We start from the raw sequence: 26,006 nt of genomic DNA on the forward strand, positions 1-26,006 counted from the left end.
ATTTCCCAGGTTACCGACTGCAGAAAGGTTTTATCTGCTGGTCCCAGCTCAGGTGAGCACCTGCGGGACCAACCGGCTGTCCCGGGGAGCCCTGGCAGGCTGGCACACACAGATCAAACCTAAAGCTTTCGTTCATCGATTTAAACCTGACTGCCGCTTCCAGGGACCAGCTAGGACAGCCTAAGGCCGGGGTGGGCACTGCTGAGGGAACCACGGAGCTGAGGGCGCTCCGGCAGCGCCGCCGGCTGCGGAGGGTTCTGTTACACATCTGTATCAGGAAAATTTCATAAGAGGAAAAAGCAACATGCACGTGACCAAGGAGAATCTAGTATTTATTATCCAACATTCCAAGGATTTATTACCCAACATTCCAGAACAAAGATATTCTCCTTAAAGTGCTTTTTTTTTTTTTTTTTTTTAATGTTTTGTGAGCAACTTGTACATAGGCTGCTCTCTGTGTCCTTTTCAGACTAGTGCTGGGTTTGCTTTGCAGTAGGTCTTGAAAAGGAAAACAAAAAAACAAAAAACCAAAACCCAACATTCACACTTGAGCGCCTTTGAGTAGGAAAAAAAGATTCCTGGGGATCATCCACTCTAAACTTACTCAAACAATTCCAGCTACTGCCGGTGGCCTCTCAGCACATCTTTCTCCGTGCAGTGTAGAGAATTAGTGTTTACAGCAGCACAGGCTTCTCTCCACACTCGCCATCTACACCTCTGCTGTTCCAACAGGTTTTTGTAGCGTTTAAAGAAAAGTTGCTGTGGTAGGAAAGATGCCAGATAACGCTTTGCTGGGTGGTGCTGTGCGGGGTGCAGTGGTACGGTACTGACAGTTCTTTACACCAGAGCGAGAGTGCGGCAGCTGAGCACGGATTTTAAAGCAAGTTTGGCTGGACAGAGGTTTAAATTGGAGGTTAGTCTTGCTGAACTCTAAATGTTTCGTAGTCTTCTGGGATGGTGTCTGAGGAGGAGGAGATTAAAGGAAATATAGATTATAAGTAGAACCAGAAATAAAAAAAATAGGCTAAGCCACTGCGTGACATCCCGTTAGAGCGGGGCGTGTGGGCCAGCCGCGAACAAATTAACATCTTGAAAGGAAAATGGTAAAAACGTCTGGATTCGCCTTCCAAAACGAACTCACCGTTGCAGCGGTAACGCAGGTTCGACCAAATGATGTTCTCCTGGGAGAAGCAGAAGACTCCCAGGCGTCCCCCTCGCATGGTCGTGTCGAGGACAACTCCCGTGTCTGCCACGACCTCGGGGCCTTCGTAGAACCGAGCTCTGGAAGAGAAGAAGCGAGCGTGAGGCTGAGAGACCCTCGTAGGAACCATTCCCGGGACACTCGCCCTCCTCTTCACCACGGGACGACCCGAGAGATGCTGCTTCCGTGTGTGCGGGGTCGGCTCAGCCCTGTGGAGGAGACGGGGCCCCTCACCTGATGTAGCCCACTTGAGGGCGATGCTGCAGGAACCAGCGGTAAGACGTCTTGTCCTTCCAGCCGGAATTCCGAGGGTCTTTCCACAGCAGCTTCACCTGGTCTGTGGTGTCGCCCGTGTGCCACAGAGAGTTGCGGAGATACTCGCCTGGGCCTGTTTTAGACTTCACTGCCTAACAGAGAAATGAGATGGGGGAAAATGTGAGGATAAAGGACTGCTGGACCGGAGCTGCTTGTCCCACTGCGTGCGCCCAAGCAGCACAGCAAAGAAAAAGGCAAAAATCTGCTGCTGAATTCTTTTTCAATGGCAGCTTTACCTTCAGTTGGATTCCAGGTTCTGCTACTGCTCGGAAGGGGTTTGCCTGCCAGTATGTCTGTTCCATCTGCTTCCACATGACCACGTAAAAGCTGGAACTGTCCTGGTAGCCAAATATGAAGCCGGCGTAATCGTCGTCTGTGGCAGTGTTGACGTGGAAGGTGCCCTCGAAGTCCACGCCGTTGAATGCCGTGTAACCTGTCATTGGCAGGAAAACAAATACTCTGTATTCCCAGACAAAACGTAGATCCATTTCCTTCCACGTTCAGATGGGGGAGGTGGATTTTGTTAAGCCAAATCTGAAGGCTCTGCCTACTACAGAAAAATATTTTCCCGGGAGGTGGATGGAATCATTAAGTCGTGTCTGAAATACTTGTGGAAGCTGCACGGAGAAGTTCACAGTTAACGAGCAATATTTTTTCCAATAAGACAAAAATAAGTGTGTGCCTCACCTACAGCCAGGCCCGGATCACTGTTCATAGTCTGGACGATTTCCATGCCCTGAGAAAGAGGTTGACTGGTTAGTGTAGCTCTAAATTAACTTTACTCCTTACATGATCGGGGGGGGGGTACACCAGGGTGAGACACCAGGATTAGGACGCTGTTGAAGAGCCCCAGTAAGCCTGCAGAGTTTTTTCAGGCAAAGGGCAGCCCCTCTGGCACAGGCTCTTCCCCCCACTCCGGAGCAGTCTCCTACCTGGTTGAGGACAATCCAGTTGGGGTCAATCTGCGCGTCACCCTCCGGGTCCAGGACAACTGTCTGGAAAGCCCTGAAGTCCGTTAGTGTCACTTCTGCGTTCTCTGGGCACACGTCAATTCTGTCAATCACCATGTCTCTGTCAAAGTCATCTTCGCAAAGGTTTCCCACGCCGTCCCCTGAAGAGAAGGAGTAACAAGTTTTCATTCATTTCTCCTGCCCCTTGCACCTGGGTGTTACTTGGCCAGCTTTTGGCTAGCACAAAGGTAGCCATGTCCCCGCAGGGTCAAGGGGTGTTCAGAGCACTGCTACACTCTTTAAGTCAGCTGCAAAGAAACCATTAGGCTTCTCCTGTTTCTTGAGGTGAAGAAACACCTCAACTTGTAGCTACTTCCGGAAGATAACTTTCCCCAGCTCTGATCCTGCTGTCAGGGTTATCTGAGGTCTGAGAACCATGCAGGACTGTCTCATTCCTGTCTATCTCTCGAGGTCCAACCCCGGGGCGTTGGCAGGGCTGATGTGCCTCCGTTCCTCTCACCATCTGAGTCTTCTTGGCCAGGGTTAGGGACAAGCCGGCAGTTGTCGGGGCCTGGAGGTTTCTCATCTGGAATCCCATCGTCATCGTCGTCATCATCACACTCGTCTCCCAGCCCGTCGTTGTCTGTGTCCACCTGGGAGCTGTTGGGCACCGACGGGCAGTTGTCCCGGGTATCTTGGTGGCCGTCCCCGTCACTGGTGGGGAAAAGGAGAGGTAAAGCTTATCCGCTGATGCGTGCTCTTCAGATGAACAGGCAGCACCTTTCTGGCAGGTGAGAACAGCACAAGTTGGTGATTTTAGCCTTGTGAAGTCTTAAGCTGTTCCTTACACGAGCGATAGGTCAGAAATATTCCTGCTGTTGTCTGTGAACAACCTGTGAGTGGTGGCTGACGCCGAGCACACGCGAGCTTCACCCACCAGCCTTTGGGCCTGGGTTTTTTTGGGGCAAATTTTTTTGAGGTCTGAGGAAAACTCCACTTCCCTTAACCTCTGTCTGTTTATCGGATGAGGCCGAGCCCTGTGGTCACAGAATTGCTCACACGTGCCTTTCCCCCCCCTCTATCCCCAAGAGTTCATGCAACCGAAGTGAAATTTTTGCAGCAAGCTCTCACCTGTCCTGGTTGGTGTCACAGACATCTCCCACTAGATCATGATCGGTATCTTTCTAGTAAAATAAAGCAATAATAATTTAAACTTTCCATAGATCAGGAGAAGGATGAAGCAATAAAGAGAACAAAGAGAGGCGTTAGCCTCAGTGCCCCGGTTATTCTGACTGCAAACAGCTGACACCAGTGGGAGAGCCCCTTCTGCAGGATTTATGGGTTGCTCTGAATTCAAGCAGGGCTCTTTCTAAACACAGGTGAGTAGGGCAGGACGAGAGAAAGCCAGAATTCAGCGCTTCCTCTCTGACTTTTGATTTCAAGGGGCTGTACTTTATTCTGCAGCACGACAGCTAAAATTTCCAAGTGGTCATGTCGGGGAGTTACCAGGCACACACACACCTCGGGCAGGTGACACCTGTCTTGAGTGAGAGAAATGAACCTGTAAGGTGGCAAAACTGGGAGTGTTTGCTCACCTGGTCTGGGTTGCTGATTGTTGGGCAGCTGTCACACACATCTCCTACCCCGTCACCATCACTATCTTTTTGATCAGGGTTAGGAACTCTTCTGCAGTTGTCCATAGTGTTTCTGATCCCTGGAAAACACAAAGTGGACCCATCAAGGAGACGGGGCGATTACGCTCTACGCAGCAAGGTCTCTTTTGGATGGGAGAGATGGCAAAAATCTAGGATAGCTGAATTCATGTAATAACAATTTCAATTTTTGTGTCCATTTTGCACACTTCTAAGTTACATCCTAGCGGCTATGGAGGGTAGAGGAGATCAGCAGCAACTGAGCTTAAATACTCCAGGCTGCATCACGCTGGATGTCTGAGCTTGTTACTGCGCGTGAGCCTGAGAGGAAACGTCCTTAACTGTGTTCCTTAGAGAAAGCTACAGAACAGAACGTGGCTCCGACCTGGCACCGTACCTGTGCAGGAGGGAGGAGCCAGGAGGATGAAGATGAAGCTGTCTGCACTTCCCTGAACTGTGACAGAGTCTTTTTTCCTCTAAAGTAGACGTCTATACAATTACAAGTCCAGGTTAATCTTGGCTGTTTGACATGGAAGATTTAGGCAGTGTCTTTTCAAGGCCTGAGACAGGACAGGAACAATCTAATTGGCAGCCTGTATGACTTTGCTTCCCCCTTCTCTCCACCAGCGGATCATGGCAGCAGGGAGCTACTTGGCAGGATGCAGCCAGACCCAAACAGCACTAGATGCACTGGAAATACTCTGTAAATAAACATGTATGTCCCAGGCCAGCACCAGTTGTGATTTCTGGCTTTTGAAAGCAGGCTTTGTGCAAATACAGCATCATTAGTGCACAGACTGTTTCTAAAGCCAGCCAGGTTTGTTTTTTTTTCCCCAGAAGACAGCCCTGACACACACTGCCTTGAGCCAGAAGCTGCTAATGACTTGGATATTCCTGTAGTTCTTCATAAGCTTAAACTGCAGCACGAAGCAGTGTCCTTGTCTGGTCTGAAACCAGTTTGCATGGTGCATCTTTCTTCATTAAGTTCGACACAGGTTTGATGTGATTGTGCACAATAAGAGTGCTAATAAAAGATTGTTAGCACCATCCCGAAGACAGATCTTTAAACCCTGCAGGAGCTGAACTGTGAAGGATGTTGGCTTGGCTGTTGGCATCTTAGGAACTGAGCTGTGCTTCAGCCCATCAGAAATTCACACAGAATCCTCTTGGTTGGAAAAGACCTTGAAGATCCTCCAGTCCAACCGTTAACCCAGCATTGACCCTTCCCAACTCCCCCAGATCCCTCAGCGCTGGCTCAGCCCGACTCTTCAACCCCCCCAGGGATCCCGGGGACTCCCCCCTGCCCTGGGCAGCCCATTCCAACGCCCAACAGCCCCTTCTGCACAGAAATCCTTCCTCAGAGCCAGCCTGACCCTGCCCTGGGCAGCTTGAGGCCATTCCCTCTTGTCTTATCACTTGTTACTTTGTCAAAGAGACTCAGTTCATTCTCCTCTCGTAGAGCTCAAGCCTCTGAAGGCCAGCACCTGCCCTGAGGATCTCCAGCTGCCTGCTGCACGGCGTTCAGGTTTAGGGCAGTACACATGCACCTCGCTGAGGATGCTCTCCAGCTGCTCTTACCATCTCCATCCATGTCATCGTCACACTCATCTCCCTTCCCGTCGCCGTCGATGTCCCGCTGGTCGTTGTTCTTCACTTGGCGACAGTTGTCGCAGGCGTCGCCGAAGTTGTCCTTGTCCGCGTTGCGCTGGTCTGCGTTGCGTGTGTACACACAGTTGTCCTGCGGGAGAGAGGGTCTGGCTGAGGGGAAACTTTGGCACTGAGCATGTTACTGAGGAGTAACAAAGACAAAAGCTCTGAGGTATGTGACCAGCTGCTCCGAGAAGCCCAGCAGCCGATCTGCGGCCAGGCTTGGTTTCCTCTATTCAGCCTCATCGCTGCCTGTTCAGGGAATACCAGTAGCACCTGAAAAATCTCTCCAAGCAGTGCTTGGCTGAGTGGGAGAGAGACTCCCCAGCTCTCAGGGGACCACGACTTGTGAAGTCCCTTCCGTGCCACAACGTGCTCCCCTGCCTGCTTGTTTTTTGCTTCAGACCATCCAGACTAAAAGGAAACATCACATGCTGTGACCTGCAGGTTCTCTAAATTCACATTAAAAGTGTAAGCAGTTGCTTTGCAGGACCTCTGAGTATGTTTGGGTAAGGCAGAGCTTAAGCATTAGAATTCAAACCTCAGTATTTAATATCCCATCTCCATCAGCATCGTCATCACACGCGTCTCCAATTCCATCCCTGTCTGCATCCTCCTGGCCAGAGTTGGGGACGGTCATGCAGTTATCCTGAAAGAAAAACAACACAGGGCCTGCTAGCAAGCTGTGCGTGTCCTTTAGCCAGAGCTGGGAAGGTTGGACAGGGGCTCACCAGCACCCAAGCCCTGCCCTCAAATCAGAACCACCCAGTTCTGCTTAGATGTTCCTCTGACACGCTGTTTGCGGCAAAACATGAGAGAACTTCGTCTTACCTTGCGGCATTTTTTGTCAGAGCAGCGTTGCTTCTCATCGGGGACTCCATCAATGTCCGTGTCCTTCCCACAGACGTAGCCGTTCCCTGCCCACCCCACGAGGCACTGGAAGACAGCAGATAAACAAAGTGAGCCTGCCAGTGAGTCCCCTGATGGCTGCACGCCTCCGAAATTGAAAGCTTCACATGAGAACCGGCACAAAACATCAGAAATCCAGGTACGCAAGGCTCTACAGGAGAAATGTTGTCTGGAAGAAACAGTAATGCATTTTAAATAGCTCAGGTACAAGCTCTCTGCTCGTTCCTGCGATTATGAAGACAGCTGCAGCAGCAGCAAAACGTCTTGGCGGCAGCAGGTGCTTCTCCCTGCCCAGCTGTGTGTAATGTTCCGTGACTGCGTGCTTCAGGCAAAAAATACCCCAGACAAGCAACCGTGGATCGGAGGTGCCAGGAGCAGGCCACGTCTCCAGAGAGCACCGAGAGGGATCCTGCCCGAGCTGAGGTGTTCGTGGGGAGCAGGGCTGAGGCGGGAAGGCAGGCTCTCCAGGAGAGGGCAGTGGCAGACCCCGGAGAGCAAGCCCAGAGCAGAATCACAGAATCCTCTCGCTTGGAAAAGACCTTGAAGTCCTTCAGTCCAACCTTTAAGCTAAGCCTGCCTGTTCTCAACTCCACCAGATCCCTCAGCGCTGGGTCAACGCGACTTGTGATGGAAACCGGAGCGCGCAGCCCCCAGGCAGGGGGAGCTTTGGCCCTTACCACGCAGGAGAGGGACCCGTCGCGCTCCACGACGCACTGGGCCTTCTCGTGGCAGGGGCTGATCTCGCCGTTGGGGCAGCGTCTCACCGACTGGCTCTTGCAGCCAGTGACTTGATCCCCAACAAAGCCAGGTTTACAAGCTCCGCACTTGTAGGATCCCTGCAAGAAAAAGGGAATTAACTATCACGTGAGGCCTGGGAAAGCTTTGCGATAACCTGCCCCAGCTAACAGAGGCCCCAGGGCCCAGGGAAGAGAGAGCCCCAGGAGGCTTTGGGGTAACATTTACCCGTGTATTGATGCAGATCGAGTTTGGGACACAATTTCTGGCAGCACCTGTCTCGCATTCGTTGATGTCAGTGCAAACCTGCCCAGGAAGAACAAAACAGATGAATTAGGGCATCACTAGATGCAGAAACAAAGCCCCTGACACACCTTTCTAGGACCCACAGCTCAAAGTTTTCCTTCAGACGAGTTTGAGCCAGCTCCCAGCAACACTCCTGACCCCAGGCAAGCCGTTCACCCTCTGCAGAGTCACCAGAGATTTTAGCCTGGCAAAATAGCTTAGCTCTGAGCTGAGCTGTCAGAGTATCTCCTTACTGTGAAAGGATAGAAGAGAGCCCATGGAGCAAGAAGGTCAAAGACTGTGTCCTGTGACCAGCTAGCAGCTCTCTAAATAACACAAGCCACGTGCCATTCCTGCTCTTGGCAATATATTCTCATAAACCGTACTAAGACTAGGTGGTGGGTTGGGTTGGGTTTTTTTTACTTTAATATGTCTATAGCTGTCAGGGAAGGGGAGGGGGCAGTAGCTGCATCAACTCTTCTGTGTCCTAGCATGAAGGATTCCCCAGCTGCAAAGGTGTCAGGTATAACATTCTGTCCAGCACAAATTCAGCCGAGGTAGGGTCTGGGGGTGGAGGTTGCTTTGTTGCTGAGGTGCTAGGACGTCCTTGGCAGGTGTCCCCTCTCACTGCATCAGGCTTCCCACCAATACAACGCAGTCATCTTGTATCCCCACGCCCATTTCTTCGAGGGATCCAACACTTTTGAATTATAATTAGAGAGGGGAGAGAGTTCATGGCTTCTGAAGGAGACAGAAATGTTTCGGAGCCTTACCTGTTTGTTGGCCCGGGCATAAGCTAGTCCAACCCCTTCGACTGCTTGCCCAGTGAAGCCGGGAGGGCAGGGATCACAGCGGAAGCCCGGGACGGTGTTAATGCACTGGACCTTGGGGAAGCAGGGGTTTGCGTTGCACTGTAAACACAAAAGAGGAGGTGCAGAACTGTGAGGCAGGCGCGCTCGAGGCCAGCTGTGAAGGCAGCTCTCTAAGCAAGCCTTGCTGGGTGAGCTCCAGCTATTGTACTTTTCTTTTGAAAGAATAAACCAAAAATGCATAGAAGTTCCTGGCTTTCCTTGCAAGTGGAAAATGCAGCTGCCCCATCTCAGTTGTTCTCCCAAGTTCTTATATATGCAGACAAGTAAAACAAATCAACTTTCAGGACTAATTCTTCTTAGGTGACATCAATTGCCCAGGCAAAGACCTGGCTTCACTTCACACTTTCCTTCCTGGCAGTCTCTGAATCCAGAGAACTGGATAATTTCTTACTCTGGTTTTGAAAGACAAGAACAGTTGTTTGTGTATGACTCTGGGAAGCAATTGTCTTCCCAAAGTTGCTGTTAATGCTTGTTTATTTTCTCCACCACTATTATTTTCACTGCATTCTTATGCTCTGTACTGGCAGATGCATTACGTTAATACGGCGGTTCCCACATTTTGGTGACTAACAGATTATCATCAAGCTCAAAATCTCTCCTCATCCCTTTTAACTTCAGCAGGTTTTTAAACTGAAAGGCTGTAGAGGTGCTGTGGTTTGCAAGACACTTGGAGCTGCTTGGTGGGCTCATCAGTGAGCACAGGACTATGGTTTGGGAACCACGGAACTAAGGAGTCTGATGGACACACAAAATTAATGGCTGAGTAAAGCTGGGGATACACACAGAGAGCGAACTTGGGGGAATGCCACACTTTCTAAAAAATTATAAAATAAACAGTATCTGTCTAGCAAGGTTTGATTTAAAGGCAGAAGTAAAGCAATACGAGTAGTGTGGTAAGATTTATTGCATAAAGGACTGTTGAGGAAGCATTTGATTCTATTCCACACATAATAAATCTTATCTCTAACAACTCATCAACCATTAGCTCGAAAGATTGTAAGACCAAAAGGGACCATTCTGGTCTTCCAAACTCACCTTCCTGTGTGGTACAAACCAAAAGATTTATTTTGTTTGAGCCTATGTATCTTTTAGAAAGAAATGTCTAACTAAACTGGATATAAAACCAACATGGAACAGAGCTTAAGGGCGGCTGAGATACAGACTTTCCCTCCAGTGAAATGATGTTTCTGTTGAACTTCAGCTCCTAAGGGAACTGCAAGACTTTTCTTTATAGCCACAAGACAAACCTGCAATACTCTAAGAGAAGCGAGCCACTTTTATAACTTCCAGCCTCTCCTACTTGTTTTTTACCTCATTGATATCTGTGCAGTGGGACCCGTTGCCTGAATAGCCTGGGGGACAGGGGCCGCAGCGGAAGCCGGTGCTGGTCTCGGTGCAGGCCACTCCAGGGAAGCAGGAGTTTGGGAGGCATCTGTTAAACTGTGTGACGGTGATGACAGGGCCTGTCACCTCGGGGTGCATGCCTAGAGGACAAGAGGAACAGGAAGAACAAAGCTGTAGCTGCCAGAGACTATCATCAGGTGGCCCCATTGTCTCAGAGGATCTCGGTGTGCTTCACACACGGGACATTTCCTCACATCTTTTCTGAGGGTTGAGTTGGAGCTCTGATTTGTAAATGGAGAAAAAATGAAGCCAGAAGCAGCAGTCTGACAGATTTCTGAGTCAGAGCAGACAAAAAATAATTAAGAAACCCCACAAGTCTTAGCTCCCAGTCCAACACTCTTGTTGTGCCACCTTCCTCACTGGTGTAATGCCCTTGTTTTTGGAGTTCCAGAGAGATCAGTTCTCTCCCCGGTTCCTCCACAACTACACCTCACTGCTGGTATGGACTCAGAGACTTGGCCCAGGCTTAAATCTGGGAAGCGTTGTGGAAGGCTGTCAGCCAAAATCTCTGCTGCAGAAGGCAGGAATGTTAAGCAGGTCAGCTTGGTCTGCAGCAGAAATACACTCACGTCAGGCTCACGGAGGGCTCTCAGGCCATAATGTTACTCATAACATGTTACCTGTTAATCTCCACAGGGCTAGGAAACCTCCCTTCATCCTGGCATCTGTTACTCGGACAGTCATCAGGAATACAGCAATATGGTCTCTCTAAGCATGAAGTACTGTGTGTGATGTGTAAGAAATTCCAACCCCTATAAAATGCTACTGCAGTTCTATTCAGAAACACTCTGAACACACCAAGCCTGTCCCCACACTGCTGCACGCCTGCCTCCCTTAAGGTTTTAGGCCAAATGCCAGGTTTTTGTCCTTATCCTCATGACCTGACCCACAGCAGAAGAAAACTTGCAAAATTAATCTCTATGGGAGACAGAACTTTACTGAAGGTCAATTCAAGACTGTGGATAAACCTTCCCAGAATCTAGAATTGTCACATCTCCCACACTCACTACTCTAAGTGACAAGGACACTTTTTGCTCCTGTTTCCTCCAGCTTAAAAGCCCAACACAGAAAACCTGAAAGAAAAACCCCAAACCAAAACAAAAAACAATGGTCTACCACCACCAGCAGCAAAATCTTCACTAAAAACAAGGCCTCCTCTCTTCATGCTTCTCTTTCTGTGAAATAATGAGAAGCACACGACTGCTGTGAGTCACGTTGTTCAATGCATGACTAAAAGAGGCTCAAATTCTACAGTAAGGAGTGCAGGAGGAGAACGCATATCAAGCAGAATAGCAAGTGGGGAAGGCAGAAATCAAATAACAGAGAGAAAGTTCAGGACAGTTTTACGAGCAAATTATTAAAACAATTGCTGTGGATGAATGCGTTTCTGTACTGCAGGTCCCAGAAGCTTTGGCTAATCTCTTTTCCAGCAGAAGTACACAATCTCTCCAACTGCAGAAATGGTTATTGCTCCACCCTTTGAGTGTCCTGGCAAATAGCAGAGCACCTCCAAGAACCATGCTTTCTGAAAGCCAGATGTACTGGACATAAGTTCCAGTCTAGAAAAAAAGCCACTTATTGAGGAGCAAGATTTATATGGGAAAATTTATGACCCCTGTGTCCTGAATCCTCTATAAACAACCTCTTAGCTTGGACGGTGGCAGCACTAGGGTGGGAGGAACAGCAGAGCGATGCCTCTTGGGGGTGATGTTCCTTTCCACTTGCAGCTCAGGAGTAGCCAACTGTATCCCAAAGGATCCCAGTGCGCATTCCCAGGGCGTTGTGACACCGGCCAGGGGCTGGGCACGTAGGAGATGTGGTTGGGCAGCTTTCTGCTGCAGAATGCAGCTGCCCTGAGCGGCACGGTGTGGTACGTCACAAAACCACTAACAAAGCTTGTTTTGGAAATAGCGGAAGGAAGTGAAGGCTGGGGTTTCACTGGAAGGAAAGAGGAGCTTTTTCAGGCTATTTCTGCACCCTGTGCCCAGGAAAGGGGCAATAGCTACAGCTGAACCACGAGAACGGCATGGAACACTGGCCCACGTCGTGGGGGAGAAAGAAGCGTCACTAGTATTGAGTATTAACTTGTGATACTCAGGGTAATGGTGAAACAAACTATTTCCTCTGGGGAGATGGTCACAGGTGGCATTTTACTACTTGTTTGGACACAAAGGTATGAAGGACTTGGAGGAGGCTGTTGAACATAGGACTCAGCTCAGTAACTCACCACAGGCATCACACTCCATGACTGTATTCTTCAGGAATGTTATCTCCTTAATCTAGAAGAAAACAAGAACCACCATTTAGCCAAAGGCTGAGTTTTGCTCCCACACAACTAATAGCCCCGCTGCCAGAAAACAGGGTGTCTCTGTGAGACTGCACAGTTACTTACAACCAAATTAACTCTTAGCCCGAAGTCTATGTACCACTTTCTGGAAGCTGAGGTGGCTTGTGTTCCCTGCTGTAAGTCACTCCCTGCTGTAGTGTTTCTACAGGCTAACTTGATAATACTATTCTATCACAGGTGCAGGAAACACTTGGCTTGAATACACAGAAACAAGTACCGTAGAGCACTAGAAATCGACTTTATTTGGGTCTTCTACCCTAGAAGATGCTGAACTAGCAGTCCTAAAGAGATCTGCTTTATCTGCAGTCCAGACACCGCACAAGTCAAGTCAGGAGGACGTTCCCCTGTGAGAGATTTTTGTAGATATACGAATAATCTCTGACATTGCTTATGCCATTCTTTGGCCCTGATGCCCTTGCCATGAGGATATTTAGAATCTGTTCACGAAAGCTCCTCCCTCCGGACTTCCTCTGGTCTCCTCTAGGCTCTTATTCCTTCACGCTTGCTTCAGTAAAGAGATCATCTGTAGCATCGGCAGTGCAAAGACACGGTTCCTTTAGTGAAGAATGGAATATGGGACAGGCACAAGCTAACGTTTATATGAGTCCCTAGGATCTTAGAGAGCAATCCTAGCGGGCTTCTTTCCTGCAAAAATCTTACTGGCTATCTACAACTGATGCTCAGGACCACTCTTCCACACCCTGCGGACTTTATGCTTCTGCAATTAAAACATTTCACTTTCACAAAACCTTCTACTCCTGTCCCTCTGCCAGCTCCCAGGTGTAAGAACAAGCTTTCATTCTTCCTTCCCTCCAACATGGCCTGGGGTCATGTATTTTGAATAGTTAACGCAGAGAGAGATCTAACCCAAATCCCCAGAACAGGGCGACAGAGAGCAGAGCAGAGAAGGAGCACTGCTAATGAATATTAGTGGTTCCTTTGTGCCAAGAATCTTTCAGCCTTTGGCTCAGGAGAGTAGATCTGGCCTTTTATTGTTGTGCCTTTTGCCATCCTTACTTGCCAACATCCCAAGATGCTGAAAGTAAGTTTTAGAAAAAGCTTTGCACAGATTAAGAAATTATGAACTGCCACCTTGGCTCTCCAGTTGTAGATGCAAGTTTCTCTTCTGAGGAAGAGCTTTCTTGAAAGCACTGTTGAGAAAAAGGCCATAGATAAAAAAAAAAAAAAAAAAAAAAAAAAGTAGGTGGCAAAAGCAAGAAAAAGAACAAATAGAAAACCTGTATGGAGAAACAGTGCTAAGCTGGATGGGAACACTGGAAATCATTGCTCGAGGCTGCCAGGAACCATGTCTGACCTGATTCCTAGTAAACACTGGGTATTTATGCAGTAGCCTGAAATGTGAGAGTAACTCAATGCAACAGATGTTTTTGCAGATTAGAGGCCGCCCAGTTTGCACTGGCACAGGGACCCGTCTGCCATTCCAATTATCTGGCAGGCAAAGGCTGCTGCCCTCAGCTCCCAGAGTGGAGCAAGGGAGAATGGAACCTTTTTCTATACTTAAAAGGAGAGTTGACCAGACAAACCACCATCTCCTCGTTAAAATGGGAAAAGATCTAAGCACCCCAGAAGTTCCACATTCCCCAAGAAACTACCAGAGCCAGAAAGGTTTAGGATTAAAACAACAAGAGGAAAGAGTGAATACAGAGCTTGTTTAGACTCCATGACTTCCCTTTCCAGGACCCTTAGAAATGGCTCAAAGGTCTCCTCCATCTTCCAGGTTTGGACTCTCTACTGATTTCATAAGCCCACAAAACCCAAGGAAAAAGTTAGTTGCTTTTCCAGTGAAATATATCCCCACTGTGTGTGCGTGTCTTTTTCTTAAGAGTTGTTTCTCCATGGACGCTGTTTTTTCAGCAGACACGGTTCTAAGCGGCGGAATTTGGAATTCAGAGGAATCCACTTTATTTCACATTTACAGATCTTATCGTGAGAACACCACTGTGGTTTGCCGCACAATAATTCTAGTGCTCGTTTCACTTAACGCAGGAAGCAGCCCCCCAGTTCCCGACTGGCACAATCCTCAGCACGTAGGGCAGAGGATTCAGAGATCTCTCTTGTGCAGCATAGAAGGAACTAGGTCTCTTTCTCCCTTACCTGCTGTTTCAACAAGTCTCGAACTTCCATCAGCACACGGTTAGTTTCTCTCATCTCTTCCAGCATTTCAGGCCCAACTTCACCTCCTAAAAAACCCAGAGTGGGTGAGAAAAACACAGAAGAGCCATTAGCAGTACAAACTGATAATATTAACTTCAGCTTAAAGATACAGAGCCCTCCACACCAGTCTCTGCCAGTTCCTTAACTAGAAGCTTGCTGGAATTCACAGAGACTTGCCCATAGGGTGGAATTCTCTGCGGGCAGGGCAGACAGTGATAATCAGCCATGCCTGTCAGGTAGGTAACAGTTACCCCTCAGCAAACAAATTGGCCTTGTGGTAGCTGTTAATCTGGCGTGGTTGCTGCCGTTCACACATAGGAAGGTTTTGCTGCCAAAAGAAGCAAATTAATAATTCAGTGCCGTGGAAGCTGCTATGATGGGCACCACTAAAGGAAGGCTTTTTGCTGAGTCTATCCCAAATGTGCTGCCAAGCACTGAACGTGGAAAACCGGCACATCAGCCGTTGCCTCGCCTGTTCTCAAGGTGCAGAGTGTTTTCTTGCCGGAGACGGGTTCTTTCTGGGTAGCAGCAGTTTCAAATTGCCATGTAGTGGCTTTGGGACACAAAGGAGCCATCTGCTCGTCCACGCAACACTGCAAAATCCTGTTTCAACTATGCCGAGTGGAGGACACAAATTATTTCACAAGTTCATCTTGGGCACATTAACATCACTTTTCCCTCCCATCTGCTAGATTCTAGACTCGCCTAGTCCTCTGAGCTAAAAATCTAGTCTAAACTCCAGCTTTGCTCAAGAAGAAAGAATGGAAGCAGCTCCCTGTTTCTAGAATTATGTAAGTTTTAAGAAAATTTGAGCCACTTAAAGTTCAACTCTGGTATTCTCCTGTCTGCCATGAGAAAGTACAACCTCATTTCTCTAGTTTTTTCTAGATTAACTGATCCCCTAACAGTCTACAGTGTAAGCAAACCTTCATGAAAAGAGAAATAGCAGGATCTTCTCCAAACAGCACTGTGTGTTTTGGGAGAAAATGAGCTGGAGTTAGGGGTCTGCCTCCTTGAGCGTGAGGAAATTTGCCAGTACCAAAGGCAGGATGTGAGCCCGTGCTGCTCAGCACAACAACTTCAGCATTTTCATGTGAAAAATGAGCCTGAAAGCCTCACGGGTCTTCCCCACACTGAACCAAGAGGACTGTATGATTATCTGTAACCCCTCCAATACATTCTGGTTTGGGAACTCGATTCAAACTACCACAAACGTGTCATTCTAAGACAGAAAGACTGAATTAAACTGACGTTTCTTTTTTTTTTTTTGTTGAAAACAAGGAGCTTGCACATAATTTCTAACTTCAAACAGAGGTTTTGAATAAGCTCTGCATGAAGGCGTCAGGCAGCTTCCGTTATTCCTGGGAAGAATTTTCCATCCCTAGTAGCAAGCTGTAATTTAAAATAAAAATTTGAGGGTTTTTTAATACTCCAATTCACAGTAATTATTCAGCTACGCAGGAGTGATTTCCAAAGGGAATCTCTGCACTTGCAGACATTTCCATCACTCTGCATCCTTCCCCATGGACTCATTCTGTCTCTACAACACACACCTGAATGTCTGGTTCACAGCCTGAGTCTGAAGGATCTCACAGATCCTCTTGGAGTTGGAAGATTCCCTGAACGGGCTGTTCAGAGAAGTGGAACTTTTGTTCTTAGCATGGCTACGTTCCTAGAAGTCAGGGCTTCCCTGGGCTCTATGTGCACAAGCAGAGAGAATATCCAAGGGTCCTGGCTATAGGACATTCTGTATGATCTGGTTTTTTAACTTAAATCAGATGCAAAATGCAGATCAATAGAAAGTGTCTCTTTACAAGGTCATTACAAAACACAACAAAATTGTCAGTTGCCCTTTTCTTAAAAAACTTCACTACTCAGGAGGGGAACTGGGGAAAAATCTAAGACCAAACATTTACACAGTTAAGCTTCGAGTTTCATCTGAAACTACAAAATCCCTGAACATTGCTTTTAGGATTCAGCAGATGCAGTCGAAATGTTAACCTTCTTCCTCATTCCCTTCTGCAAAACAAAATTTTCATAGGAATCTAGAAAGCATACGAGACCAGAAAATACAGAGAGAATTAAAATGACTTACCTGCTCTTCTCTGCTGACATGATGAAAAAGGACAAGAGAGGCAGAGGAGAAAAACAAACGCTAGAGCTGAAATCATCTTCGAATCTCCAGGCAGTGTGGACGTATGGGCTTCTCTCGCAATGAATTTTTAACCTGCAGGTTTGCCTCTGCTCCCCATTAGTGTCTGTGGTTTGCTATTTATGAAGTTGCATTCCTTCCTCTGAAGTTCTTATTCTCTGATGCTGGACGAGGGGTGGACGTCATTTCTGGCTGCTAGTCCACAGAGAACGTTACAAAAGTAAACAATATGAGAAACTCATCAGGAGAGTAGTTTAATTTTTTTTTTTTTTTTTTTAGACCAGCTTGTACCAAAATAGGTCAGAAAATTCCAGAATTAAATGGATTCTTTTTGGATTGGGGTTTTATTTCTTCTTCATGGACACAGGATAGACGGATGATTCATAGCCATAACCCTCACAGATTTTCCTTCTAAAACTGCTCGCAAGATCACAAAAGCTATGAGACATCTGGACTTCACTAGAGTTTCAGAAAAGACTCTTTAAACTCCCAAAAGACAGTTTTGCCACTCACACTTGGGGTAGAACTATTGAATCATCTTCCAATTCCAAAGAGGAGCTGTCACATCCTATTTTGGAGAGGGATTGGGCAAATGTACGAGAGGCTGATGTTCTTACCCCCCACGCAGGCCTGTCTAAAGGAAGGATGCAGCGCAGAAGTGACAGCATGAAAGGAAGGTAGACTTTGCTGTTTCTTGTCTGTGAAGGAATGAGTGTCAGTCCAGCATTTTCCATCAGTCAGTCTCAATCCAACACTTTCCATCAGAAGACACAGAGAGGATTGAGAAAGCCATCTAGACCAGCCAAAGAAAATCGGCCCGAAGAAAACCTTAAAGCTGCTACATTGCCTGTTAAACTATGACCTGTAAGAAGTTTAGCGTGAAGACCAGCGAAATTCTTGATCACACATTCTGACTGTTTGATTGTCAAATCTGTCTGAACGTCGAGCATACAGTTCCCTTGGGGACACAGACAGGAAAGCCCCAGGAAACAGTAGCTCAGTCTTTAAAATGTTATAGCAGCAGGATCCTTGGATATTTACATAAAGATTTTTTTTTTCTCATTTTGAGCTCAGACCTCCCATGTTCAGGAAAAAACTTGCCATCCTTGTGGCTGTGCACAATTCTTGAAGGTAACTGCGTGCAGTCTGGCAGGCATTGGTTCACTCATAAATATTATTAGTTTTATATTACAGGAATGCTGCAGCAGACAGATTATATGTTTTCTTGCACCAAGCAAATTTAGACGCAAAATAAGGTTAATTTGCATGTGTTACCTAGCTGGCATTTGCACGATTCTGCTTGTCTGGCACACATGCCATCTTGTGTTACACACAGCAAGTGACTTTTTGCTGTCAAGCCACAGGTAAATCAGCTTTGAGGGTTTGATGCTTGTGGTAAGCAAAAGTGGTTTAGAAGGAACTCAGGAAAACTTGAGTTTCCCAAATTTTAGCATTTCTGGGTCCTTCTGGACAAATCAAAACCATGGCAACAGATTATTAAAGATAAAATATATTGGTTTTCCTAGCGATGTTCTGGGAAATATTTACAATTTTTATTTTATAGCAACAAATGGGGAGTGAATGAAAAATGCCCCGTCACACATCCCACAGGGAGCAAGTTTTTTCACCAGAAACAGGGATAGTTGATGTCTATCCAGCTTATGTTTGAAGGTGCTGTTGTCAAGAGGTGAGAGAGGCATCCAGACCTTGCAGACTGCTCAGTCCAGGGCCCTGCTGGTGGCAAGCAAGGAGGCCCATTAGTACCTGTTATGATAGTGGAGAGTTTCAAGGGAAAAGCACATTACTTCAACAGAAGCCTCACGGGTCATTAATAAAGGAAGATTCTTGCCAACTATTAAGAAAAAAAATCTGTTTTCTTCAAGTTGGGAGAAGTCATAAAACTCCAGAAAGAAAAGATGTAACTCACATGGAATGAAGAATGGACAAGGGTCACTTGTGAGGTCACCACAGAAACAACTGACATCAGATTTGCTTTCTATGGAGAAATAAATGTCCATACAGAATGATGAGACCATCAAAATCCCAGTACTACAAAAAAGAAATTAAAAAAGGAACTATTCAATACAAGGCAAATAAAATATGTATGAGCAGTAATGATGTTTTCTGCTATCTAAGCGAAGTATTACTCAATGATATTAGGACATTAAACCAAACCAACCCACATTAAAAAAAAACCTTCAAGTCAGACACCTAATAAAACAGTTGTTTGAAAGTCCAGTATCCAGCTACCTGGAAACTTCTGTGTTTCTACGTTTTCAGGGGCCAAAAAGTTTTTGAGAAGAGATAGTAGGCTGACCAGTAACAACCATTTCTGAGACCACGTGAAATTTGCCTGTGAAACGATGCGACCCCCAGGCAGCAAGGGACCAGTATTTGTATCTAGGAAGAGCTCTTGAAGACTGACAGGAAGAGTCCTGCTTCCTCTGTACAAAGCTCAGCATTTTTCCAAACACATTCACCTGCCCAGAATCTCGTGCTCTTTCACAATACTATAACCCGGTGACTACGTGTCCTGGTTTCAGCTGGGGTGGGGTTAATTTTCTTCCCAGGCAATAGCCGCTACAGTGCTGTGTTATGGATTTAGTGTGAGAATAATGTTGATAACATGCTCGTGTTTTAGTTGTTGCTAAGTAGTGCTTATCCTAAATCAAGGATTTTTCATTTTCCTGTGCTCTGCCAGCGAGCAGGCCTACCGGCAGCAGCGAGGGGGCATGGCCAGGGCAGCTGATCCAGACTAGCCAAAGGGCTATTCCGTACCATAGGATGTCACGACCAGTATATGAACTGGGGGGAGCTGGCTGGAATGGGCAGATGGCTGCTCAGGCATTGGTCAGAGAGTGGTGAGCAGTTGCGTTGTGCATCACTTGTCTTTCTTGGGGTTTATTCCTCTCACTTTTTGTTATACTCCTTTTCATTGCTATTATTAATATATTTTATTATTGTTGTTGTTATTATATTACGTTTTATTTTAGTTATTAAACTGTTCTTATCTCAACTCTACTTTTTTTTTTTTTTTTTTTTTTTTTTTTAATTCTCCTCCCTGTCCCACTGGGAGCGGGGAGGAGGGAGTGAGCAGCTGTGTGGTGCTTAGTTACTGACTGGAGTTAAACCACGACACCACATTATAAGTAAAATTCACTATATTTTCTAATATGTCTATTACTTAACATCTAAATTAACTCATTAAAACCATATTATAGAGAAATTAGATCGTTTTCTTTGTTTTTACTATGGACTGAAGAAACTCGAATAACTGCCATTAAAAAGAAGAAATCTCCCAAGCTCCTGGAGTCACTGCAAAGAACTAAAAGGGAAGAGTGAGCCCCTCTTTTTTGAAGACTTTCTTGCATGGACAAGCTGCAAGTCACCAAAGTATTTAAAACATTCAGGGCTACCAGCAGCAAACCTGGATCTCTTCAAAGAAAAGAGAAAAAGAGAACTTGGGTAATGTGGACAATCTGCAAGTACATCATCATCTGTGCCCTCCTCTGCAAGAGAGTTCACAAACAGTGAATTTATTGGTGGAGGCTGGAGCGTGCACTGAACTGGAGCACGTGTTACTGGTAAGTAACTTTGCAGTTAGCTGAGGTGTTACAGCACAAGAGGCAAACTGTGAGTATGTACTAAGGAAGATGCAAGTTCTCAAACTCAGTCAAGTCAGGAACGTTCACTGCTGAGAACTGGCACTCATTTCCCTCTGCAATAATTAGCGTAGGACAGGATGGTGACAGGGCAGTGCTTACTGCTGCTCACTCACTCTTAAATGAAATGAACCAAAGCATATCAAATCTGCATTACGCCCATTTTAAAGATCTGAACAAATAAGTCTTCTGCGTATTAAGGCAGCGATCGGTACGTCTTTACCTTCTTCTAGAAACCCAAAGCCGTTTCTTTTTAGTCTACAACAGTTTCTGGGAATCATTTCTGTTCACTGACAAAGCAACTGTACGAATTAAAATGTAGTTAATTTCTTCAGAGCTTTCTTGAGTTGAGCAAAACACAGTGTCTCCACAAGGTGAGGTCATTCCTACCTTTATTTTCCTTGGACTCATTCTACACCTTCCTATATTCAGATTTGAGGGCTAGAAATCCCTGCAAATCACTACTCAAACGCAGCTTAAACACACAGTAGCAGATCAGAAAGTGTTTGATCAGGGCTGGTTATTTTTGGGTGCCTGTGCCTGTTTAAAAAGGATAAATTCAAAAGTAGCCGATATATCTGAACTTGTTAATATTATCTGATGGGGAAACATCTTCCGGATTTGTCAAGATCATTTTTTAAGCATTACTGATTAAAAAAAAAAAGTGAGCAGCAGAGAGTGTTTATTTGGGCTTCAGTGTAAAAAGTGTTTTTGCACTCTGCGCAGTGCCAGGTTAGTTACACCTTTTTCCCTGACTGGAGTTGACATCACAAATTAAACCAGCACACAAACAAGCAACAAAAAGAAAAGCTCATACGAGTTTAAAGTTTAAATATTTTCCGTCTCTGTGTTTTTAACTAATCTTTGCCAAGTGAAGGACAAAAGTCAGAAGGAAAAAGTTATTTTTCAGTCTTGTAAGGTCAAATTCTAAAAATAAGTGAAAAACATCTACACCCTCTGAAATTGTATGCTAAGTATTTTACAATGTTTCTTATATATTTATAAGAAACCAAATTATATGAAAGATGATCAGTAAGGATGTCAGAAAACATCTCCTCCTTTTCCTCCCAATACAGGATCAATATTACCAATGGAACTCATCACTAAGTCTTCTCTACCCTGTTCTTAAACGCTTCCAGTGACGGAGACCCCACAGCCACCCCAGGAGCCTTCCACTGTTAGAAAATGTTTCCAAGGGATGCTATTTAAGCCCATTGCTTCTTCTCTTATTCACCGTGGACCCACAGAGCAGGCTAGTCCTTCCTTTGAACAAGCACTATATATTGAGAACTTGCACCTCAATTCTATGCTTTCGTAAGAGCCTGCTAATGTATGCAGCTGCCAGCACTGCAGACTGTCAACAGTTAGTCAGTTCTAAGAGAAATCAAAGTCTTGAAGTCTCAACTAAATCTTAAATCGGTCATGATTTTTGTAATTGTCACAATACATAAACTATCTATGACTCAGAAGATACATCATCTATCATGGTGAATTGCCTGATTACAGATGAACGAATCTGACACATTTCACTCCTGAGCAGATCAGCAAGCAGCCCAATCCATCAGAATTTTTCAGCCCAAGCACAGTGTTTTTCAGCTTGTCTTTATTCTGAACGCTATTGTCTAATATTTGCAAATTCCAAAGATACACACTGTGAAAAGGGCTGGACACTGAAGTCTGAGGCCCAGCTGCCAGCAGAATCTTCAGTCTTGTCCTACCTTCTGCTATGTGCTTCCAGACTAAACAAAAACCCGCTTTCAAAAGTTTGCAAAACATCATTTTACAGCTTGATTATGTACAAATACTTATCAGTTGCTAAAACAAACCAGGATTCCTAAATGATCTACTTAGAGCTATTTGCAGTCTTGAGGTAACAAAGTTCAGGTATTAACTCAATAATGTAAAGAATAGCACCAATGGTGCTTCTTTATGGAAAACAGATTCATTATTTGACATAAACACCTAGAGTGATGCAAATATTACCCACAAAATCCATCAGTCAAGAGGTGAGAACATCCCCATCCCCTCCCCGTACACCTCATTCATTGCAAGATGGAATAATCCATTCTAGGTTGTGGTTTGTCGCATGTTTGAAGAGTTACAGTTTGCTGCAGTCTGGTTTATGTCTCTAATGTTGAATTTCTTAGCAAAGCAAGGCACTGAAGGTCACGGAAGACCTTTTATTAAGTAAGTACTTTTAATGTTTTTTTCATTTAATCAATGGCAAACTGCAGTGACGGAAAATCAAGCCTGCAAAAAATCCAATAAACAGACATGGCTCCACTGTGCACTACGCTAGATTTATCATTCGGTCTTCTTGTTTTCCACCCTACTAATGGATTTTGACTAATGTCAGTAAAGCTGTTTACATGAGCTAAAAAAAAAAAGTCACACAGCTCGCTGTAGCACTACGCAGGATGACATAACACTGGGCCACAACCACAAGGTCGCAGCCACTGGCACATTGTGACAGGGACATCCCCTGGGAGGAAGCTACTGCCCTCCACCGCAGAAAGCTCGGCCTTCCTTTTAGTAAGATGAGAGTTTCAGAAGGGTCAACTTTTCTGCTTATTCTTCTAATTTGATGACTTTCATACTTACTGCGTATGAATAGCTGACTTTCAAGGGAACTTCAGTTTTTCACCCTCAACATTTTCTTAGAGTTCTGAACGCAACAAAACAAACACCATAACGTTAGTGTACAAAAATAACTGCAAAATGGTTTCTGAACAAAGGCACAAAGATGCTTTCCAATGTTTGAGGGAGGAATCCCACAAAAAAAGACACGATGAGCCGAGAACATATTCAAACCCTTTGTTTTGTCCTCAGCTCCTAACCCCCAACCAAAAATAATAACCAGAACCAGTATGACCAGAGTTGGCGTTTTCCAATATTTTTGCTATTGAACAGCCAACACAACAAATGAAATTTAATAAGTAGAAGACATTTCTAAGCCATCAGACACATACCAAGAAATTGCCACCTTTATCACCTCCTTTTTCTTTCTTTTTTTTTTTTTTTTTTTTTTAATTCAGTGGGAAAAGTGCTAGTCTAAAACTTTCCAAGTGTGTCATCAAGACAGATTCCCTGCACCTCTGGACCTGACCTAGGAATCTCCCAGTAAGAGCTGGAAGCAGCTCCTGTTCCACAAGGCTTTTTGTTTCTTGATCTCTCTGATGAAACTCCCAACATGATAACTGTTTTGTAGGCAACCATGAGAGAGCTAATTGGTCTGATTCTTTATGGCCACATTACTCTTCTGAGGAAGCAAGAATCGTACTCTGCAGACGTGGAACTGGATCACTCAGAAGCTAAGCAGCTTGAGCTAGGTCACACCATGCAAGTAAACTGGAAGCCCAAAGCTCATGCCAGCACTGAAATAACTAAACCGTCTTTCTTCTCTGAAGAAGGGGAATCTTCATTCACAAACACTGGCAGGGAAAGATGCTAAAAAAAATAAGCACATGCACATTCACCTAAAATAAGTGATACTACATATTGTCTGGGCAGCCTTACCACCACTGTAAGTGGCTGATCTTCCTGGAAGTGACATTCTGCCCACATGGGCTAAGAGAAAGACACAGGATGACGCAGGAACTCTGAGAAGCATCAGCAAAAAAAGCTGTATTTTTGCAAGAGAAGAGAATATCAAACAACTGCAGCCCTGGGACAAATAAAAAGTGTCTAAGTGCACAGTAGGAACGCCGCAGTTCAGTTTCATCACAGATGTGATACTGAACTTCCAATACTCAGAGGGCAGCAGGAAGCATGAATGAAGCTAACCTAGACTGCTTGGGTAGTCTAGGTTACTAGATTACTCAGTTACTAGTAGCTCCATCCAGGGAGTCTCCTCAGGAACAGCAGGAAATGAGGCCAGTGACAGGACTGGTGACAAAGCCACAATACGGATCCAAGGACTATCCAGAGACAGGGCTACAAGATCACCCTGAACGTTGTCCTTCATTTAAAACACGGTCCAGAACTTCCCAGGGACTTGCTGAGTTTTGATAATTTAATCTGTTGTCTCTAGAAAGGTCTCAGCATTGTCAAATGTTCCGCACCCCTGGGTCCCACACTGATAATCCTACCCCTTCCAAAATGCCTGAGCCATTGTGTCAACATAATCCTGTCTGAAGAGAACTGAGACACCTGGAACTAAAATGCTTTTTACAAAACTGAGGGCAGGAGGCCAATCAAAGGGCCCACAAATTGCTCTACCCCTCATTCAAGCCGGCCAGAGACACACCATGACAAATCAGAAGCCCAAGGGGCGAAAAGCAGTGGCATGTGCAGATCGAGAAGAGCTGTCACCCATCCTTCCAGCAGCTCGCTGTAATGAACCTTACAGATGGGGGTGTAAAATCCTGCCAGAGCTCCTTCTCCCCACCGCCACCCTGCTCAGAACTATTCCCCAGCATATGTTGCAATCATACACCCAGGAGGGTTGTTAAAACCTTACAGGAAACATCTCACATTTTTTCCTTTACTATTCATGCCATTTTCTATTAGGGACAATAAAGACTTCTAACACTGGATTAAGCTCATTTGCAACAATGAGCTACTATTGCTCCAGGAGCCAGCAGGAGCTCAGACTCATTGAAGGAACTGGGAATAATTAACTGAATTGTACTGGAAAAAAAAAGGAGAGGACTGAAGGCTGTTTTGAGCAAGAGAGATGCAAACTGATGCGATGGTTTAGCCATCATGTCTCGCGGGGAATTATTATTGGGAGTATCATTAATGCTTGGAGTAGGCAGGTTTTTTTCGGTAAAACAGCTTTGGCTGTGGTGTCCCTTTTTGGATTTTGCTACTAAAAGACACCTCCCAGAGTCATAATGACAATAACACAGTTTTACTGATTGCTTTCACTCGTTGCTCAGTACGCACTAAGTCACTTCCCAAAACTCTTAGGGATGGCAAACCTTAAAAGCTTTTCGAAGCAGACTGGTTTTCCTTTTCCCCTGAATGATGTATATAATTCACCTCCATGGTCAAACTTTCTTATTGTGTAATCCAGGGGTCTTCAGCAAGAGTGTAAACAGGAATTGTCTCATTACAGAAGGGACTGGAAGTGCTCAGTGCTCTGAGATCACACATGTAGGTGGGCAGACAGCATGTACACATTTTAATAGTCTGGGGACCTCTCCTAGGGAGCACTGACTTGGTTTTGAGCAAGTACCAAGACTTATTGACTCCAAAGAAACATCTGGCAGTGACCCCTTCATAGGCAGAATACTGAACCTGAGGGACCCTGGAAATCTACTCTGATATGTTGCTGGAGCTGTCTGCACATGATTAGTTCGGTAGTCACACATAAATGCACATACTGTGTATGAATAATACTATTTCTGTATCATATATACAAGTATGACATAGATGAGTATTTGCTGTCCTCAGATTACTGCCTTCTAGCCACAAGCTGGCACATGCCATTAGCCTTTTGACATGCAGCTTCAAAAAAAGATCAAGTTTCCATCCTGCCTTTCAGCAAGGAAGATCCCAAGGAACTTGATAATCTATTCATACCTAATACCACCAGAACATAGACACCTTTGGGACAGAGAGCGCAGCCAAATACATAACAGAGTGCAGAACAGTGTTTAGAAAAAAAAAAGGGAAACATTTGGCTTGGGACTCCAGAGAAAACCTTTTTATAGAGAGCGCCAAGGAATGGTTAGCATCCATTCACGGGAGACAGAG

At 45.6% G+C, this 26,006-nt stretch overlaps 1 protein-coding gene across 2 annotated transcripts; it reads right to left on the reverse strand.

Moving 5' to 3' along the window:
- Nucleotides 1–376: 376 nt before the first annotated feature.
- On the reverse strand, nucleotides 377–16,839 carry COMP (cartilage oligomeric matrix protein). Of its 2 annotated transcripts, XM_074927782.1 has the most exons (19): nucleotides 16,588–16,839; nucleotides 14,433–14,518; nucleotides 12,198–12,249; nucleotides 9,878–10,050; nucleotides 8,468–8,605; nucleotides 7,638–7,715; nucleotides 7,352–7,510; nucleotides 6,597–6,701; nucleotides 6,307–6,414; nucleotides 5,697–5,856; nucleotides 4,062–4,180; nucleotides 3,598–3,650; nucleotides 2,987–3,180; nucleotides 2,449–2,627; nucleotides 2,204–2,252; nucleotides 1,753–1,949; nucleotides 1,436–1,608; nucleotides 1,142–1,281; nucleotides 377–961 (listed from the first exon to the last, which is right to left on the reverse strand). In XM_074927782.1, exons 1-19 carry the CDS (start codon nucleotides 16,661–16,663, stop codon nucleotides 915–917), a joined length of 2,286 nt encoding a protein of 761 aa, XP_074783883.1. In that variant the 5' UTR covers nucleotides 16,664–16,839; the 3' UTR covers nucleotides 377–914. The 2 variants fall into 2 exon arrangements, with proteins under 2 accessions (XP_074783883.1, XP_074783884.1); XM_074927783.1 differs by lacking the exons at nucleotides 12,198–12,249; nucleotides 16,588–16,839 and having other exon boundaries at nucleotides 378–961; nucleotides 9,878–9,950; nucleotides 14,446–14,462.
- Between the last annotated feature and the right edge of the window lie 9,167 nt (nucleotides 16,840–26,006).

Source organism: Athene noctua, chromosome 27 (assembly GCF_965140245.1).
Source record: "Athene noctua chromosome 27, bAthNoc1.hap1.1, whole genome shotgun sequence".
NCBI lineage: Eukaryota > Metazoa > Chordata > Aves > Strigiformes > Strigidae > Athene > Athene noctua.